Genomic DNA, 21,140 nt, shown 5'->3' on the forward strand with positions numbered 1-21,140 from the left:
TTGTGATTAATTAGTAAGTGTTCCCGAGTGATGACAGAACATCTTTCAGCAGAACATTTTTCTTTGCTGATTTGCTAAATGAAGCTACTGTTTAACTACTGTTTTAAGCTACTAATTTTAATCCCAAAAATGTTTCTTCCAAGTAAAATTTAAAAAATATATAGACACCTTAACTTCATACTAATGTTCTGTTTTCCACAATGTAGCCTAAACCTGAGCGACCGGGAGGTGGATGTCTCAGACATTTCATATCCGCTGTGCAGCAAAAGAATGAAACGAACAAATAACAGGAGATCAAATCAAAGCCCCTGCTTAGATTAGCAACAGTGGGGGTTGAACGGATGGGTGAGTTTATGGGCTTTGATACTTGAAAGACTTCCCACTGGGCACTCCACGTAATTTCAACGTGGAAATGTGTGTAATTTTAGGTTGAGACGTTGACCAAAGCTTGAAACCCTAGACCTACAGTGCTATGAAAAAGTATTTGCCCCCTTTCTAATTTTCTCTACTTTTGCATATTTGTGATACTGAATGTTATCAGATCTTCAACCAAAACCTAATATTAGATAAAGGGAAAATAAGTGGACAAATAACACAACAATTACATATTTATTTCATTTATTTCATAAACAAAGTTATGCAACACCCAATTCCCCTGTGTGAAAATGTAATTGCCCCCTTACACTCAATAACTGGTTGTGCCACCTTTAGTTGCAATGACTCCAACCAAATGCTTCCTGTAGTTGTTGATCAGTCTCTCACATCACTGTGGAGGAATTTTGGCCCACTCTTCCATGCAGAACTGCCTTAACTCAGTGACATGTGGGTTTTCAAGCATGAACTGCTCGTTTCAAGTCCTGCCACAACATCTCAATTGGGATTAGGTCTGGACTTTGACTAGGCCATTCCAAAACTTCCAATTTGTTGCTTTTTAGCAATTTTCATATAGACTTGATTGTGTGTTTTGGATCATTGTCTTGCTGCATGACCCAGCTGCGCTTTAGCTTCAGCTCACAGACGGATGGTCTGACATTCTCCTGTAGAATTCTCTGATACAGAGCAGAATGCATGGTTCCTTCTATTAAGGCAAGTCGTCCAGGTCCTGAGGCAGCAAAGCGTCCCCAAACCATCACACCACCACCACCATGCTTGACCTTTGGTATGATGTTCTTACTGTGGAATGCAGAGTTTGGTTTTCGCCAGGCATTACTGGAACCATGTCGTCCAAAAAGTTATACTTTTGAATCATCTGTCCATAGAACGTTCTTGCAAGAGTCTTGATGATCATCCAGGTGCTTTTTGGCAAACTTGAGTCAACTTTTTGGACGAGATGGGCCCATTATGTATATATATGTGTGTATATACATTTACATTTTACATTTTTAGTCATTTAGCAGACGCTCTTATCCAGAGCGACTTACAGGAGCAATTAGGGTTAAGTGCCTTGCTCAAGGGCACATCGACAGATTTTTCACCTAGTCGGCTCGGGGATTAGAACCAGCGACCTTTCGGTTACTGACACAACGCTCTTAACCAATAAGCTACCTGCTTATATGTGTGTGTATATATATATATATATATATATATGTGAGAGAAAAAAAACATGGGGGTGGAAGTGATGCAGACAATTACATTGATGGAAGTTACAATCTATCTGCAATATTAAAGCTGATCTACCCCCTAAATAATAAAATAAAATAAAAAAACAAAAAAAAAAACATTAACAATCATAAGGAGTTATCCTTAGGCATTAGATAAACATGTATGAAGAGAGCTGTACAAGGCAAGACCTAAAAAACACCAGCATATGAAGAGAACTGTGCAAGACAAAAACACCAAGAGTTATGCTTAGATAATAAGGTAGAGCTGACAGAGAGAGCTTTACAAGGCACAAAATATAAGAACTATTTAAAAACACTAAGTATTAGGCCCACGAGCCTAGATACCACATACAGTAGATTAACATATTTGGAGCACAGAGTTAGTCTGCCTGACTGGAACTCATATACTATACTTGGCAGCATATGTGTGAAATAAAATGCCTTCAGTTTAGGGATAACATCAGCACAGAACTTCACATTAAAAGGCACATCAATAACAACCTGCTCGGATGGAGCCCAGACACGGAGTATGTATCTCTCCAGTCCTGTGCAGAACATGCCCATTTGCACCTGCATGTAGTACCCATGGGCTCCATTAGGTTGCAGCTGAGGAAGACCATCCACCAGCTTTACATCGGTGAGTTTGCCAGAGAACAGTTCAGTCAGAGACTCACACTTCTTACTCAGAACAGGACATTATATTTCTAGAAGTTCTTGAGAGTTAACACTATGTCTGGGCTTGCAGAAAGCCATGGCTCCTTGACACTCACTACTGTGCCTCTACTCTCCAGACTAAACCCACAGCTCTCCATCCATATGTAGACCACCTGCTCGTTCTCCTTACCATATGTGGTTCCCATGGAACCTGGGGAAGAGATGCTCCCACAAAGTTGTCGGGATTTGTTGAGGTGCGCACAGGAACCTTCTTTGCTGAGCTAGCAGTGATCCGAAGTTTCTGTGCGTCATCCCACGCATGGGAGGAACTGGAACATTTACACTCCTCCAGCTTAACATAAATGTCATAAAATGACAAGAATTGTTGATGCCGTGTTCACCATGAGGCTGCTTTAGCTGTGTGGCTGCTGCTGGAACTTGATGACTGGTTGGTTTAGCTTTGAGGCACTTGTGCAGAAGGCTTCCCAATGGAATATTGGCCCCTTCCAAACTCTTCTTAAGTGCGTTGTAGGAGTGGTAAGCAGGAGTTGGAGGTAGAGATGGAGAAGCGGCTGGGGTGCTGTCAGAGAACTCGTCACTTGGTTTGTGACGTTTTAAACAGATCTCGCTCAACCTTTTTGGAGCTAAATTCCACTGCTCCCCCGAGTTCCACTGGCATTGCTCATCTGTACAGGATACCCCTGTCAATCCTCCATACACAGCATTCTGCACCTTCAACAAAAAACTACTGTTAGAATAGTCAATTACAGTACAGAACACTAGTTTACATGGTGTTCAGTTGACTCGTTTCTGATACTTCCGAACTTTGTCGCTGTAGAGGTATTGATATGCCTCTGTGCTTTTGTAGCTCCTCATCTCTGACCCATCCACAACGAGAGACAAGACAAAATAATTGAAGATGTCTTCGTAGGTGATATGTGGCCATTTTTCTTCTTCTTCTTCTTCAATGAGGTTTAACGGCGGTTGGCATCCAATTTGTTGCATTAACGCCACCTACTAGACTGGAGTACAACTCCCTTATCTTTTCTTGAAAAATAAAATAAAACAAAGCAAAGAAATATCCTACCATCTAACACTACACTCACAACTTCAAAACTACTAATAATAATTAACCCCACCCTTCTCCACTATTTAAATATACTCACTCCTACCTCATGCCCTCAACCTGAAATGATGGGACATCACCACTTAACACTCCCTGTAACTCTTCTGCTGTCAAGTCTCACACACCCAAATATCTCTCTTCGATTTGCGTTCCATCCCTGCAGTACAATTAATAACCATTGCTATAAACGCTAAAAACCCAATCTTACTGAAACATATATCACTTGCTTGCCTATCCCACTGTACTGGTATATATCTCCTACTCTCACCACTCCCCCCCTTGACCCCTCTTCCTCTACTTTCTTCACTGCCTCCGCATATGACAACTTATTCTCTACTCTTACCCTGGAAACCTCAACCTGCTTCTCTCGCACTGGACATGTCTGATCCCCAGCCCCATGGCCACCCTTACAATTAGCACATACCACTACTTTCCCCACTGCTTCACACTCCTTAGTCTCATGCCCTTCTGCACACTTCTCACACCTTGGAATCTCCCTCCTACATACTGCTGCCACATGCCCATAAGTTTGACACCTGTAACATCGTAACGTACTCGGCACATACGTTCGCACAGGATAACTTATATATCCTAACTTCACTTTATCCGGCAAAGACTCAACTTCAAAACTCAAAAGAACAGACAATGACTCTTCTGTTTCCCCACTCTCGCCACCCTGTTTACATCGCACCAAACGACGAGCATCACACACACCGGGAATCTTCTCCTTCAGTTGATCCACTTTTACATTTACTTCTACCCCAGTAATCACTCCTCTCAATGGCACCCTTTTCCTAAAAGCGAAACAATGCACAATTCTTTCCCCCATTTGTTTAACTCTGAGCGCCTTCTCCCTCTGCCCAACAGAAACACAAACAATTATCACTAGACCACTTCTGGTTACCCTCACCGATTCCACTATACCCAACGCTTTTTTTACCCATCTTGAAACCACAAATGGATCAGCCAAAAGGCAAGGATCCACTTTTTCCACAAACGTCACTCCTACTGTCACAGACTCATCTTTATCCTGACCCTCTGTGCAAGCCTCTGGCTCTGAGCACTTCACCACACCTACCACCTCCGATACTTCACCCTCTTCCATTTCTACTCCTATCTTCAGCTCACTTTGCTTACATTTCCTACCACTCTTCTTCAACAAACCTTCTCCCTTTTTCCCGCCATTTTTCCCCAACTCAAACTCACAGTCTTCCTCCCTCTCTCTCTTAGACCTCCTCTGCCTCTCTTTTTCCCTCCATTCCTCCTCATTCATCCAAGTATACGTCTCCTTATGATAATACTGCTTCTCCTGACCAATATCTATTTCTTGCCTTCTCAAAGGACTCCATTTTCCCCCTCCTTTCCCTTCCGGCATCTATTCTATTCTCAGCCTCACAGTCCACAATGACCTCTTCATTGCTCCCTCTGGCGTCTATTCTATCCTCTGGACATCTTGGCCTGCGTCTTCCATCGGAAAAATGTTGGTCCGCCACATAGTCTCCAATCGCCCGACGTCATTCCTGATTCCGATCTTCGGCTCTGGGCTCCTCCTTCTCCCCGCTTCTGCCGTGGCCATTTTTCATATCGTCCTCCCACTCTTGAATAATCTGCGGATGTGTCACAGACTTGCCATTCGACTTTGAAAGGTTTTTCTTGGTATGATCCCCCGACATTTTGAGCTAGCTACAGTGGGGGGAAAAAGTATTTAGTCAGCCACCAATTGTGCAAGTTCTCCCACTTAAAAAGATGAGAGAGGCCTGTAATTTTCATCATAGGTACACGTCAACTATGACAGACAAATTGAGAAAAGAAAATCCAGAAAATCACATTGTAGGATTTTTAATGAATTTATTTGCAAATTATGGTGGAAAATAAGTATTTGGTCACCTACAAACAAGCAAGATTTCTGGCTCTCACATACCTGTAACTTCTTCTTTAAGAGGCTCCTCTGTCCTCCACTCGTTACCTGTATTAATGGCACCTGTTTGAACTTGTTATCAGTATAAAAGACACCTGTCCACAACCTCAAACAGTCACACTCCAAACTCCACTATGGCCAAGACCAAAGAGCTGTCAAAGGACACCAGAAACAAAATTGTAGACCTGCACCAGGCTGGGAAGACTGAATCTGCAATAGGTAAGCAGCTTGGTTTGAAGAAATCAACTGTGGGAGCAATTATTAGGAAATGGAAGACATACAAGACCACTAATAATCTCCCTCGATCTGGGGCTCCACGCAAGATCTCACCCCGTGGGGTCAAAATGATCACAAGAACGGTGAGCAAAAATCCCAGAACCACACGGGGGGACCTAGTGAATGACCTGCAGATAGCTGGGACCAAAGTAAAAAAGCCTACCATCAGTAACACACTACGCCGCCATGGACTCAAATCCTGCAGTGCCAGACGTGTCCCCCTGCTTAAGCCAGTACATGTCCAGGCCCGTCTGAAGTTTGCTAGAGTTCATTTGGATGATCCAGAAGAGGATTGGGAGAATGTCATATGGTCAGATGAAACCAAAATAGAACTTTTTGGTAAAAACTCAACTCGTCGTGTTTGGAGGACAAAGAATGCTGAGTTGCATCCACAGAACACCATACCTACTGTGAAGCATGGGGGTGGAAACATCATGCTTTGGGGCTGTTTTTCTGCAAAGGGACCAGGACGACTGATCCGTGTAAAGGAAAGAATGAATGGGGCCATGTATCGTGAGATTTTGAGTGAAAACCTCCTTCCATCAGCAAGGGCATTGAAGATGAAACGTGGCTGGGTCTTTCAGCATGACAATGATCCCAAACACACCGCCCGGGCAACGAAGGGGTGGCTTCGTAAGAAACATTTCAAGGTCCTGGAGTGGCCTAGCCAGTCTCCAGATCTCAACCCCATAGAAAATCTTTGGAGGGAGTTGAATGTCCGTGTTGCCCAGCGACAGCCCCAAAACATCACTGCTCTAGAGGAGATCTGCATGGAGGAATGGGCCAAAATACCAGCAACAGTGTGTGAAAACCTTGTGAAGACTTACAGAAAATGTTTGACCTGTGTCATTGCCAACAAAGGGTATATAACAAAGTATTGAGAAACTTTTGTTATTGACTAAATACTTATTTTCCACCATAATTTGCAAATAAATTCATTAAAAATCCTACAATGTGATTTTCTGGAGAAAAAACATCTCATTTCGTCTGTCATAGTTGACGTGTACCTATGATGAAAATTACAGGCCTCTCTCATCTTTTTAAGTGGGAGAACTTGCACAATTGGTGGCTGACTAAATACTTTTTTCCCCCACTGTATCTAATGTTCGCAAAACGGCTAGAATGCCACAACAGAAGTCCTCCACAAAACAGAACGTTCTGACATTGTTTTGTTTCCGGGTTCTTAAATAAGGTGAATAGGCCTGAATAGTATGATTGATGATACAGTATATGACTTATAGAGTATGGTTACATTTCATTTTCTCTGTTAAACCTACCCTTTGGAATGACTTCGATAGCAACAGTGAATCTATTTAGTTATTAAGAGATCTCTCAATAATCATTCTCACAATAGCACATTGGTAGTAATCAGTGACAAATACCTAAGCTGGGCTTGGTTAAAACCCTGGATGGGAGACCAAATGAATAGCTGTAGATAGATCAATTCTCCAGTAGGAGATGCTGCCCAGCCTATTGTATTTTTTTCACATATTGGTTATAACATTGAAGATCTGATGTTGTTTCAAAGGTACGAATTCAACATATTTTATATAAGGTTTGTCTATGTTGAAAATCGGTTACCATGATGACATATTTCTGTGGTTGAAATTTCACCCTCAAAAACAACAGATTATATTGATAACATTTTGCAAATCACGTTTAAACAACGTTAATTCAACCAGTTTGTGCCTAGTGGGTTTGCTCTAATCTTAAGGCAAAACATGATAAATTAGACAATCCTGGCTTTAAAAAATATTATACATATCTTAAACCTATTGCTCTGTGGGTAATTGAAGATGTGCATGTGCTCTCTTGATCCTTCCCAGTCAAGAGGGGGCTGCCCTAACTCTGAAATGGGCAGACAGGAAACGTTGGTGACTTAAAGCCAGCTAAATGTATGTCTGCAATATCAAACCACAGTGATTTACCATGTTGAGCAATCTGCATGAATCAGATAAGAAAAAGTTTCCTGAAACGTTTGATTCAGTGGGGTTAACATCAAATCAAACTTTATTTAAAGTGCATTTAAAATCGCAGCACACTTTACATTAAAACAATAAAATAAAATAAAATAAAGTAAAAGCAAACAGGAAGCAGTAAAAATAATGAATAAAATAACATAAAATACAGAGGATGCCTTAAGTATCAGACTGATTTTAAGATCTTACTCCTAACTTTTAAAGCACCTTTTTAGCCCGGTCTTTATTCAGTGATTGTTTACCGGCAGCCAGTGTAGGGTTTTGCAGTTGTTTGTGACTTTGAGCATTCTGTAACCATTCACAGTCCTGTCAAGATGGATAAATGCAGGTTAAACTGACTGAAAAAAATATGTTTTAGCTCGAGGGAGAAGCATTTCACTCAATCCAAAGCCTTTAACACCTATTTTGATTTGATCACAGTAGGCATACTACCATTAAATGCAATTACTGGTCTAATCAATCAGCATAAACATAATCATATGATAAGAACATTGATCATACTTCCATTGTTCTCTACTGTGTTCATTAATCACAACTCTAGGAGATTGTAGGCCAGGCCCACCACTCTCTCAGACCTCTTCATGAAAACATGTTGATTTCCCATTCTACAGCATGTGTTTTTAGGGAGGACCTAAGGACACAATGTGCTCTGCTCCGCTGTGTTCACATGACACCGGACACCCCTCAGTGTCCGCCCTTCAGAGGGCGGGACATGGGCTTATGGAGAGAATGCATTTTGTTGAGTGTTTTCCTGTATTGTATCAAACTATAACCTAAGAACTATAGCCTGGTGGACAGTATACAGTAGATGCACTAATCAAGTACGGTAACCTAACTGGTTGATGACTTAAACACACATGTAAGATCCCACACGTGCCCCCTTTTTCAACTCTTCATCATGTTCTACTCTCGTTCCCCCCCTAATTAAAATAGGTCAAAGGCTGCTATACAACCTCTGACTTCCACAGATTCACTGCATTAGGGCTTAATAGTGACTCCCGTCACTAAACTAATTCTGGGTTGTAACCAGACATCTCTCTATAATAACATACAGTATGCCATTTAGCAGACACATTTATCCAAAGCGACTTACAATCATGAATACATTTTTACATATGGGTGGTCCTGGGAATTGAACCAACAAACCCGGCATTGCAAGCACCATGCTCTACCAACTGAGCCATACAGGACTACATAGTTTGTGAGGAGATTACATGATGGGTCTTGTGGATTGGACAGAACTGTGTCAAGATAGAGATGTAGTAACTTGATCACTATCTGTATCATTACCATGTATAGGCCTATAATTCACCCATATGTGATCACGCTCTCCGTAGCCGATGTGAGTAAGACTTTTAAGCAGGTCAACATTCACAAGGCCGACAGATTACCAGGACGTGTACTCTGAGCATGTGCTAACCAACTGGCAAGTGTCTTCACCGACATTTTCAACATGTCCCTGACTGAGTCTGTAATAACAACATGTTTCAAGCAGACCACCATAGTCCCCGTGCCTATGGACACTAAGATAACCTGCCTAAATGACTACCGACCCGTAGCACTGACGTCTGTAGCCATGAAGTGCTTTGAAAGGCTGGTCACGGCTCACATCAACACCATTATCCCAGAAACCTTAGACCCACTCCAATTTGCATACCGCCCCAACAGATCCACAGATGATGCAATGTCTATTGCACTCCACACTGCCCTTTCCCACCTGGACAAGAGGAATACCTACGTGAGAATGCTATTCATTGACTACAGCTCAGCGTTCAACACCATAGTGCCCTCAAAGCTCATCACTAAGCTAAGTATCCAGGGACTAAACACCTCCCTCTGCAACTGGATCCTGGACTTACTGACGGGCCGCCCCCAGGTGGTAAGGGTAGGTAACAACACATCTGCCACGCTGATCCTCAACACGGGGGCCCCTCAGGGGTGCATGCTCAGTCTCCTCCTGTACTCCCTGTTCACCCATGACTGCATGGCCAGGCACGACTCCAACACCATCATTAAGTTTGCCGACGACACAACAGTGGTAGGCCTGATCACCGACAACGATGAGACAGCCTATAGGGAGGAGGTCAGAGACCTGGCCGTGTGGTGCCAGGATAACAACCTCTCCCTCAACGTGACCAAGACAAAGGAGATGATTGTGGACTACAGGAAAAAAAAGAGGACTGAGCACGCACCAATTCTCATCGACGGGGCTGTAGTGGAACAGGTTGAGAGCTTCAAGTTCCTTGGTGTCCACATCACCAACAAACTATCATGGTCCAAACACACCAAGACAGTTGTGAAGAGGGCACGACAAAGCCTATTCCCCGGAGACTGAAAAGATTTGGCATGGGTCCTCAGATCCTCAAAAAGTTCTACAGCTGCACCATCGAGAGCATCCTGACTGCAAGGCACTACAGAGGATAGTGCATACGGCCCAGTACATCACTGGGGCCAAGCTTCCTGCCATCCAGGACCTCTATACCAGGCAGAGTCAAAGGAAGGCCCTCAAAATTGTCAAAGACTCCAGCCACCCTAGTCATAGACTGTTCTCTCTGCTACCGCACGGTAAGCGGTACAGAAGTGCCAAGTCTAGGTCCAAAAGGCTTCTCAACAGCTTCTACCCCCAAGCCATAAGACTCCTGAACAGCTAATCATGGCTACCCGGACTATTTGCACCCCCACCCAATCTTTTTACACTGCTGCTACTCTGTTAATTATTTATGCATAGTCACTTTAACTCTACCCACATGTACATATTACCTCAACTACCTCAACTAGCCGGTGCCCCCGCACATTGACTCTGCACCTGTACCCCCCTGTATATAGCCTCCCTACTGTTATTTTATTTTACTTCTGCTCTTTTTTTCTCAACACTTTTTTGTTGTTGTTGTTTTATTTTACTTTTTTATTAAGAAATAAATGCATTGTTGGTTAAGGGCTTGTAAGTAAGCATTTCACGGTAATGTCTACACCTGTTGTATTCGGCGCATGTTGCAAATAAAATTGTATTTTATTTTAATTGTGTTTTCTTCATCTCTTCTTAAGATCTTTCAAAAGTAAAGATGTTGTAATCAAGATTGTTTATTTAAAAAAATCGACTTTGAGCGGTTCTGGACCGGTTATGATTGACATTTTTGTGTACATAACGCTCTGTGGACAGCGCAACATTAATTGCTGTACACCCCGTGAAAGGGCTGGTTGTCCCCTTCAGATGCCGCCTCCCACTCTCAATGCTCTCACTAGTTAACACAGCCACAAAGTCACAGGTCCAGTTATTTCCATCATTTCAAGCCCTAAAAAAAATCGCTAACACTTCATTTTAGAACCAGCGACCTTTCGGTTACTGGCACAACGCTCTTAACCACTAAGATACCTGCCGCCATAGTTATTACAGTGTAACTATGAGTTATGAGTTATTACAATTACAATTAACTGCAATACTTGTTACAGTGTAATTACATATGTAAGTACACTGTAATAAGGAACCCTTAAAATTAAGTGTTAGCAAAAAATCAAATATAAAAAATAATCATTTTTGTACTGTGTACTTGACCTTGTGTCCTCAATGGTGACTACATCTCAGCAATGTATCACTTTTTTTTTTTTTTACCAGAAAGGTGATCTTTTAATATTTTTGTCAGTATAAGCATTACTAGGTATTGTTTATGGCCCTCTCATGATGAATAATTACTTTTGGGTATGTCTATATAGTCTATAACCAGAATGTTATTGAGAATAACACAAACAAGTCCAACGAGTCTGGAGTTTAAAAAAACATAAAGAGGGATTATGAACACAGGAGCTTTTTGCAGCAATTTATGAAATGGCTCTTCTAGGTCAAAGGTTGTGAGCTTTATTTACTTGGATTTAGACTATTGGTACAGTAGCCCACTGTCCTCAATCATTCACTAATTTCGGTATATAAAAGTGCCAATATCTAAATTTGAACACAATCGTATATGTTCTGTCTTCTGCGGATCTTTTCTAGCAGGATGGATGGAAATTATAACCAGACAATATCACAGAAATATAATTAGTTTTATTAAAGAGGAGATCACTAGGCCTATAATATTATTCACCATTTGAAAGTTCTATCCTTCTTTGTTTTTTCTAAATAAAGAGCACATAGATCTATGTCCCACTAGTTGTTCGTGTAATTTCTTGTCAACTCATGAAAACATGAGGGGGATGCGTGTCTGGCCAATGGCGGGACCGCTTAAGGTGGACTTTCTTTATCAAACGCAAACATCCGAATTGCCAAACCATGAAATGCAGATCGATTTATCTCTCAAATTATACAATGTCCAATTTATCGAATTTGTGTTATGTCAGCATGTGCTGAAGTTAAAGATTACATTGATCACACTCATAATTGAACAATCTGCAAGTTGTGATGTTGGCTCTTCCTTAAAACTGGGCGGTCGTAAGGCTACTGCGGGTAAACTGCTATATAAAAAGCCCTTCACAGATGCTGTGGATAAACCATTTTCTTCAGCAACAAGGATAGCCTTAACGCGCACAGAAGAATACATTACCAGTTTTCTTGACCAGGTAATGATGGGTTGCTTATTATGTTCATGTGACTGTAGACTGGGTTATGTCTCCTACATTGTGGGTTGTTTTCCTTAGGCCTACTTTGACTGTTTGTCGCATAGCCTGCCCAACACAGATATTACATCATTGGTTTGTCCCGTTACAGAATATTATTTGGATTTTGTGCAGGCATATTTCAACTTTTCGTACCCAACTATATCATTTAAATGTAGTGTTACGTTTGTTTACTAATCTAGTGACAATAAGAAAAATAAACATTTTATGGCACGTTGCCTTTTCTGTTTTCTGCATGTGTGCCTCATGCCTTCACTAGAATTAAACTAGACCAATCCGGTTTAACGCACGCTAGACTACAAGCCCGGTATAGCCTAATGTATCCAAGGATGTTGTCTACTGTAACCATTTTACCGACAAACCATAAAATGAAGATGTTAGGCTACATTTTATCTAATTAAATTGTTGCATTGGTGGCAATTGCTTTAACAATGTCTATGATCAAGCCAACAATTAGACTATAGCGCGATGGGAATGTAACCCCTTATGCCACCCTGGCTCAGATCCGATATATTAGCCTTTCAATTATGTCACAATATTAAAAACGGTTATATTGTAATGTCCATATTTGCCTTAGTGTTTTTGCTGAAAGGTGATTCAATGTTAAATAAAATTGCCATTGTATTCCACCATCGTTTACGCATGTGCATGACACAATGGTTCTTTCCCCTGCCAGTTTCCAGTACACGACACACTGACGTCACGGACAGACGCGCGAGTCTCTTGGCTGCAGTAAGAAAGCCATCGCCATCTACGCCCATTCAACATAGCCTAGATTTACGTTTTTATTACTTCTAACATACTTTTTTGGGGTTCTCATACGCTTACAATTATGTTTTGATTCTTGCTTTAACAGGCATTTTACTGGTTGAATAGTATTTTAAAGTATGTTGATTGCGGTGACACAAGCATTATATTAAGCAGGACATTCATACGAGCCTTAAAATCCAATTATAATCCAAAAGTAGTGTGAAATGAACTCATAACCATAAATAATTTGTAAGTCACTCTGGATAAGAGCGTCTGCTAAATATTTTAGTCATTTAGCAGACGCTCTTATCCAGAGCGACTTACAGTTAGTGAGTGCATACATTTTTATACTGGCCCCCCGTGGGAATCGAACCCACAACCCTGGCGTTGCAAACGCCATGCTCTGCCAACTGAGCTACATGGGGCCCCATGACTTAAATGTAAATGTAGAGGCTTTTTTTGCTGTCATTCTATAAACTCCCCCGTGTTCTGCCACTAACTTGCGCGCATTGCCCTTGTGCGGCAATGTTTGCAAACACAGAAAGGGGTCTATAACATATGTGGTTCGCTGATGCTTAAAATACTTAACCAGGCATTGTAAGATCTGGCATGCGTTAGCAACGCCTGGGCAGAGGAACACGCCCAACGTGATAGAGTAGACACAACTGTTCCCAACAACAATTATACTGTTATCTTTCTTTTTTATAAAGAAAATCTAAACTCAACCAACGTCACAATGAGTAAGGACACAGAGGTGGACATGAAGGACGTGGAGTTGAATGAGATGGACCAGGAGAAGCAGCCGATGACAGGCGGGGCAGGGAACGGAGATGCCGGTTCTCCCACCAGCACGGAGAAGAATGGCAGCGTTAAAGTGAAAATCCCTGAGGAGACTGAGACTAAATTTACCGGTCTATCCAAAGAGGAACTCCTCAGAGTCGCTGGAACACCTGCGTAAGAAACAAGACCTGGAAAAGACTGTAGCTCATAACAAAATATAGGTTAACGGATGTTTACAATGCAAAAGTTAGGGTATAATATTGCATTACTAATTCATCTCTCTCCCTCCATCTCCTAAAGGTGGGTCCGGACACGATGGGCCCTTCTGATTCTGTTCTGGCTGGGCTGGCTGGGGATGCTGGCTGGCGCTGTGGTCATCATTGTTCAAGCACCTCGCTGCAAAGACCTTCCTGCCATGAACTGGTGGAATTATGGACCTCTGTACCAAATTGGAGATGTGCAAGCATTCAGCGAGTCCCAGAATCTGAAGGGTAAGAGTCACTGAAAGGGGTGATGATGAATTACATTTTAGCAGATGCTCTTATCCAGAGCGACTTACAGTTAGTGAGTGCATACATTTTCATGCTGGCCCCCCGTGGGAAACGAACCCACAACCCTGGCGTTGCAAGCGCCATGCTCTACCAACTGAGCTACAGGGGAGACATTTGTGGTGAAACCCACTAGTAGGTCACAGCCAAGTTATATTAAGTAGTACTTTGAGTACAGTACCAGTCAAAGGTTTAGACACACCTACTCATTCGAGGGATTTTCTATTTTTTTCTACATTGTATAATAATAGTGAAGGCATCAAAACTATGAAATAACACATATGGAATCATGTAGTAACCAAAGAAGTGTTAAACAAATCAAAATATATGTTAGATTTTAGGTTCTTCAAATTATCCGCCCTTTGCCTTGATGACAGCTTTGCACACTCTTGGCATCTCTCAACCAGCTTCATGAGGAATGCTTTTCCAACAGTCTTGAAGGAGTTCCCACATACGCTGAGCACATGTTGGCTGCTTTTCCTTCCCTCTGCCGTCCGACTCATCCCAAACCATCTCAATTGGGTTGAGGTCGGGTGATTGTGGAGGCCAGGTCATCTGATACAGCACTCCATCGCTCTCCATCTTGGTCAAATAGCCCTTACACAGCCTGGAGGTGTGTTGGGTCATTGTCCTGTTGAAAAACAAATGATAGTCCCACTAAGCGCAAACCAGATGGGAATGGCGTATTGCTGCAGAATGCTGTGGTAGCCATGCTGGTTCAGTGTGCCTTGAAATCTAAATAAATCACTGACAGTGTCACCAGCAAAGCATCATCACACCTCCTCCTCCGTGCTTCACGGTTGGAACCACACATGCGGAGATCATCCGTTCACCTACTCTGCGTCTCACAAAGACACGGGTTGGAACCAAACATCTCAAAAGACCAAAGTCTACATTCCATTGCTCGTGTTTCTTGGCCCAAGCAAGTCTCTTATTGGTGTCGTTTAGTAGTGGTTTCTTTTCAGCAATTCGACCATGAAGGCCTGATTTCACACAGTCCCCTCTGAACAGTTGATGTTGAGATGTGTCTGTTACTTGAACTATGAAGTATTTATTTGGGCTGCAATTTCTGAGGCTGGTAACTCTAATGAACTTATACTCTGTAGCAGAGGTAACTCTGGGTCTTCCTTTCCTGTGGCGGTCCTCATGAGAGCCAGTTTCATCATAGCGCTTGATGGTTTTTGCGACTGCACTTGAAGAAGCTTTCAAAGTTCTTGAAATGTTTCCATATTGACTGATCTTCATGTGTTAAAGTAATGATGGACTGTCGTTTCTCTTTGCTTATTTGAGCTGTTCTTGCCATGGACTTGGTCTTTTACCAAATAGGGCCATCTTCTGTATATCACCCCTACCTTGTCATAACACAACTGATTGGCTCAAACGCATTAAGAAGGAAAGAAATTCCACAAATTAACTTTTAACAAGGCACACCTGTTAATTTAAATGCATTCCAGGTTACTACCTCATGAAGCTGGTTGAGAGTGCCAAGAGCGTGCAAAGCTGTCATCAAGGCAAAGGGTGGCTAAATTAAAGAATGTCAAATATAAAATATATTTTGATTTGTTAAACACTTTTTTTTGGTTACTACATTATTCCATATGTGTTATTTCATAGTTTTGATGTCTTCACTATTATTCTACAATGTAAAACTAAAGAAAAACCCTTGAATGAGTAGGTGTGGTCAAACTTTTGACTGGTACTGTATATGAAACCACATAGACTGGGTGGGATTACTGAGTGAGGTTCTGGGGACACTGAAATTGGGTCTCTGGTGATAGTGTGTGTGTTGGGGAGGGGTCTGACGCGGTGTCTAGACATGATATTACATGAGATAAAATACATATGCTTTAGCAATTCCATGTGTGCGCTATAGGATCATTGAGGTCAGATGTATTGCACATGAACACGTTTCCCACTCCAGTGACTCCGCTCTGGGGGATGGAGCCTGCTGAACCAGCAGAATCCAGTTTCTTCCCCTGTCCCCTCGCTACACCAGGCCTGACTGGTTTGGCAGGTTTCTTGTTTGGGGGTATTAGTCACACCAGGAACTGGGCTACACAATGACTGTGGAACTTTTTTGTGGGAGCACAGCTATTACCGCCAGTTACTATTCACTTGATAAGGCTTTATAGAAAATGAGATTTACATAAAGATGGCAATGAAAATATATATACAGTGGGGGAAAAAAATATTTAGTCAGCCACCAATTGTGCAAGTTCTCCCACTTAAAAATATGAGAGAGGCCTGTAATTTTCATCATAGGTACACGTCAACTATGACAGAGAAAATGAGGAAAAAAAATCCAGAAAATCACATTGTAGGATTTTTAATGAATTGATTTGCAAATTATGGTGGAAAATAAGTATTTGGTCAATAACAAAAGTTTCTCAATACTTTGTTATATACCCTTTGTTGGCAATGACACAGGTCAAACGTTTTCTGTAAGTCTTCACAAGGTTTTCACACACTGTTGCTGGTATTTTGGCCCATTCCTCCATGCAGATCTCCTCTAGAGCAGTGATGTTTTGGGGCTGTCGCTGGGCAATACGGACTTTCAACTCCCGCCAAAGATTTTCTATGGGGTTGAGATCTGGAGACTGGCTAGGCCACTCCAGGACCTTGAAATGCTTCTTACGAAGCCACTCCTTCGTTGCCCGGGCGGTGTGTTTGGGATCATTGTCATGCTGAAAGACCCAGCCACGTTTCATCTTCAATGCCCTTGCTGATGGAAGGAGGTTTTCACTCAAAATCTCATGATACATGGCCCCATTCATTCTTTCCTTTACACGGATCAGTCGTCCCTGGTCCCTTTGCAGAAAAACAGCCCCAAAGCATGATGTTTCCACCCCCATGCTTCACAGTAGGTATGGTGTTCTTTGGATGCAACTCAGCATTCTTTGTCCTCCAAACACGACGAGTTGAGTTTTTACCAAAAAGTTATATTTTGGTTTCATCTGACATTCTCCCAATCCTCTTCTGGATCATCCAAATGCACTCTAGCAAACTTCAGACGGGCCTGGACATGTACTGGCTTAAGCAGGGGGACACGTCTGGTACTGCAGGATTTGAGTCCCTGGCAGCGTAGTGTGTTACTGATGGTAGGCTTTGTTACTTTGGTCCCAGCTCTCTGCAGGTCATTCACTAGGTCCCCCCGTGTGGTTCTGGGATTTTTGCTCACCGTTCTTGTGATCATTTTGACCCCCACAGGGTGAGATCTTGCGTGGAGCCCCAGATCGAGGGAGATTATCAGTGGTCTTGTATGTCTTCCATTTCCTAATAATTGCTCCCACAGTTGATTTCTTCAAACAAAGCTGCTTACCTATTGCAGATTCAGTCTTCCCAGCCTGGTGCAGGTCTACAATTTTGTTTCTGGTGTCCTTTGACAGCTCTTTGGTCTTGGCCATAGTGGAGTTTGGAGTGTGACTGTTTGAGGTTGTGGACAGGTGTCTTTTATACTGATAACAAGTTCAAACAGGTGCCATTAATACAGGTAACGAGTGGAGGACAGAGGAGCCTCTTAAAGAAGAAGTTACAGGTCTGTGAGAGCCAGAAATCTTGCTTGTTTGTAGGTGACCAAATACTTATTTTCCACCATAATTTGCAAATAAATTCATTAAAAATCCACAATGTGATTTTCTGGATTTTTTTTCTCAATTTGTCTGTCATAGTTGACGTGTACATATGATGAAAATTACAGGCCTCTCTCATCTTTTTAAGTGGGAGAACTTGCACAATTGGTGGCTGACTAAATACTTTTTTTCCCCACTGTATATATATATATATATTTTTTTTAATTCTTTTTACAAATGAGATTTAAAATCCATTCTGAAGGGGTTGCTCTCCCTAATTCAGCAGTGTTATTAATTATACATGAATGACCACTTTTAGTAAGCAGTTTTCTAATGTGTAACAGGTGTGGAGGAGAAGCTTGACAGTCTGGGCCAGCTGAAGGTGAAGGGACTGGTTGTTGGGCCCATCCATGTTGCCCCTGCAGACAACCTTGAGAGCCTGAAATTTGAGGAGATCTCCTCTGACGCTGGCAATCTGGAACAGTTCAAAGGCCTCATTATAGCTGCGCACAAGAAGAGTGAGTATAGTCCCTCTTTATAGGGGCTTCATTTATACACTATTTCAATCGTTGTCTCCTGAAACTGCTCATTGGTTGGGCAGTGGTCTGTTGAAGTTCAGATGGACTAACTCTCGCCCCTCTCTGACAGGCATCAATGTGATCCTGGATCTGACTCCCAACTATCTGGGAAGCGGACCATGGTTCTCTAACGTCAGTGTCACCAACGTTGCTGAGAGACTGAAGGTAAGAGTTCGGCGCATCTCTTCTCAGTGAACTCATTAAATCCACTCCTAATCAGTCCCAACAATGTATTTGCGTGTATCTATCTAATAATGTGTGAACCCTCTCTCCGTCCAGTCTGCGCTGGTGTTCTGGTTGAACCAAGGTGTGGATGGGATCCAGCTGTCTGGTGTAGAGCGCGTGGCCAGCATGGTTCCGTCTCTTTGGGCTGACATTCGAGCCATTGTCCAGAATGGGACTGAGGAGGGAAAGAGAAGGTGAGTACATGTCCACCATTATGTACATCACACTTAGAACTCAACTGGGCCTCTCAGTAGATTGTTATGCATGGGAGCCACCTGGCGGTTTAGTGACAGTATTGTGTTTCCATAAAATGTTCGTCCTCCACAAAATGGCTATTGGCTAACTTGTGCCCTCTAGTGGTGTAAATTGCACTGACTGCTGCTGAGAAGAAAGCTGATACTTTTATCTTAATTCTATTACAATGGGTACATTGTGTGACTTGTGTAGATAACATTCATTGAGGAAAGGAATGCATTTTTTTGTTTCTTGCTCAGGATTCTGATTGGAGTGACTGCAAGGACCTCTGCTGTTGAAGTCTCTGAACTGCTGAACTCCACTGGGGTGGACCTACTCCTATCCGGGGCCCTCAGGTCTAAGACCATGACCGCTTTGGATCGCGCTCAGACTGTCCAGCAGCTGCTTTCCTCCCACAACCAGACCAAGCTAGCCTGGAACATTGGGGACAGGAAGGAGGGTCACCTGGCCACACTGGTGGGCCCAGACATGGTCAACTTCAACCAGATGCTCTTGCTGACGCTGCCCGGAACCCCAGTGTTCAACTATGGGGATGAGATTGCCCTGGCTGATGAGGTGAGCAGGGGGTTTCCATAACTAATGTATCACAAAACAAATAACAGCTTTAGCCTTGGAGAAATGTGTCATACTTTTTAAAAGGATATATTTTCTTGATTTTTACTGGTGTTAATTGTTCTATAACAGGATACAAAGTTCCCTAAGATGCTGTGGGATTCCCTGGATGATGAGGAGACAAATGGAACTGCTAAGGTAAGTGAGATGCTAATGCATACACATTATGCATTATGTATGTGTATAAAAATACACATACACTAATGCACATCAGATTCATTCTGATAAAAAAAAATACAACTGTTGGCAAAGCAAGGAAATTCATGTTTAATTCTTACCACCCTCAGAAGGAGAAAGAACAGAGGCTCGCCTGCCGTTCCATCTTCAAGACACTGAGTGACCTGCGTGGAAAAGAGCGTTCCCTGCAGCATGGGGACTACATTCCCCTTTTCAACTCCACCTCTGCCCTGGCCTACCTCCGCCAGTGGGACCAGAGTGGGCGCTACATCGCTGCCTTCAACTGGGGCAGTGACGCGGTGACCCTTCAGCTGGACCACCCTGACCGGCCTGCTCAGGCTGTGGTCCAGGTGAGCACAGACAAGGCCAACCTGGCCCCCGACAGTGCCGTTGAGCTCTCTGCACTGGAGTTGGGCCCGGGCCAGGCTGTCCTGCTACAGTTCCCCTACGTAGCCTAGAGAGGGGGGAGATCCCAGCACCATCTGTATGTGGGCATTGATGTTAAAGTAGTTGTCTCTCCGTGGTGAACATTTTTAAAATCACTTATGCTAGTTATTTTTTTAGGGCATTCTGTTACTTTTTTTTTATGTCTGAAAAATAGTTACTGTATCATTCACACTGATACTTCTGGTCAAAGAATTTTAGCTTAGAAAATAGTAACTGCTGTGAATTAATTCTGTATTCTAGAATACGGTGTTGTCTGACATACAAACACAAATGTCCTCATCGCAAGCACCAGTCAAGCCTCTGCAACCATCTGTCTGTTACTGAAAATACATTCCAGACCATGAAATACCATGATTGATTTTAGCATTTTAAAAGTTTGTATTTTATGTACTTTTTTTTTAGTTGCTTTTGGGGGGCTTGGTTGCTCCCTTACTAAAATGTTGTAATTGTGTTCAAAAGTAATGCCCCTCTCCTTTCTCACGTTTCAAGAAGTCTCTGATGTTATGATTGCTTTTGCAGCTGAGGGAAGTGAAGAACACATCAAAGGTGGAGGGGCTGAAACTCTTTCATCATACTAAATGAAATTGCCATGATATAAAACAGGGGAAATAAATAAAACTGAATACAACCCTTACTAGTCTGTTATATTTAGGCTAGCAATGTTGTGTGAAATCTAAACCCTAGATTAGACATTAAAGCTAGCCCTCTATCCACTCTACAAACTTCAGACTTCCACCCAGGACCAGGTGCACTTGAACGTCTCTTGGTATCTTTATTTATAGATATCCATAGTGCATGGGGGGAGCTCTGTCTCACCTGACTATGTGAACACTTATTAAAAATGTATATGCAAACCCTGGGGGAGACACCTCTATAGACGGACACAGTGACTGCTGCTGTTTGCACCCACAGAAGTGGATTATGAGATGGTGGTTGACTAAACATAAGAACATAATATATGCATTCAAGAGTATAAATGTGTGATAAAAATGCATTCTATTTAGCTGGGACAATCTATTTGTTGATCAGTCTAGGAT

At 42.4% G+C, this 21,140-nt stretch overlaps 1 protein-coding gene across 1 annotated transcript; it reads left to right on the plus strand.

Annotated features, from left to right (window-relative positions):
• Positions 1–11,972: 11,972 nt before the first annotated feature.
• On the plus strand, positions 11,973–20,737 carry LOC121579477 (4F2 cell-surface antigen heavy chain). Its single transcript, XM_041894080.2, has 9 exons — positions 11,973–12,105; positions 13,623–13,866; positions 13,993–14,183; positions 18,154–18,327; positions 18,458–18,552; positions 18,667–18,806; positions 19,107–19,422; positions 19,552–19,617; positions 19,767–20,737. Exons 2-9 carry the CDS (start codon positions 13,649–13,651, stop codon positions 20,112–20,114), a joined length of 1,548 nt encoding a protein of 515 aa, XP_041750014.2. The 5' UTR covers positions 11,973–12,105; positions 13,623–13,648; the 3' UTR covers positions 20,115–20,737.
• The last annotated feature ends 403 nt before the right edge of the window (positions 20,738–21,140 follow it).

Source organism: Coregonus clupeaformis, chromosome 13 (genome assembly GCF_020615455.1).
Source record: "Coregonus clupeaformis isolate EN_2021a chromosome 13, ASM2061545v1, whole genome shotgun sequence".
Lineage (NCBI taxonomy): Eukaryota > Metazoa > Chordata > Actinopteri > Salmoniformes > Salmonidae > Coregonus > Coregonus clupeaformis.

Excerpts from the sequence above, each read along its gene's own strand:
- LOC121579477 (XM_041894080.2), top strand. The coding sequence starts at position 13,649 with ATGAGTAAGGACACAGAGGTGGACATGAAGGACGTGGAGTTGAATGAG. Across the intron at positions 18,328-18,457 it reads TATAGCTGCGCACAAGAAGA|GCATCAATGTGATCCTGGAT; the intron begins GTGAGTATAGTC and ends CCTCTCTGACAG. Across the intron at positions 19,618-19,766 it reads AGACAAATGGAACTGCTAAG|AAGGAGAAAGAACAGAGGCT; the intron begins GTAAGTGAGATG and ends TACCACCCTCAG.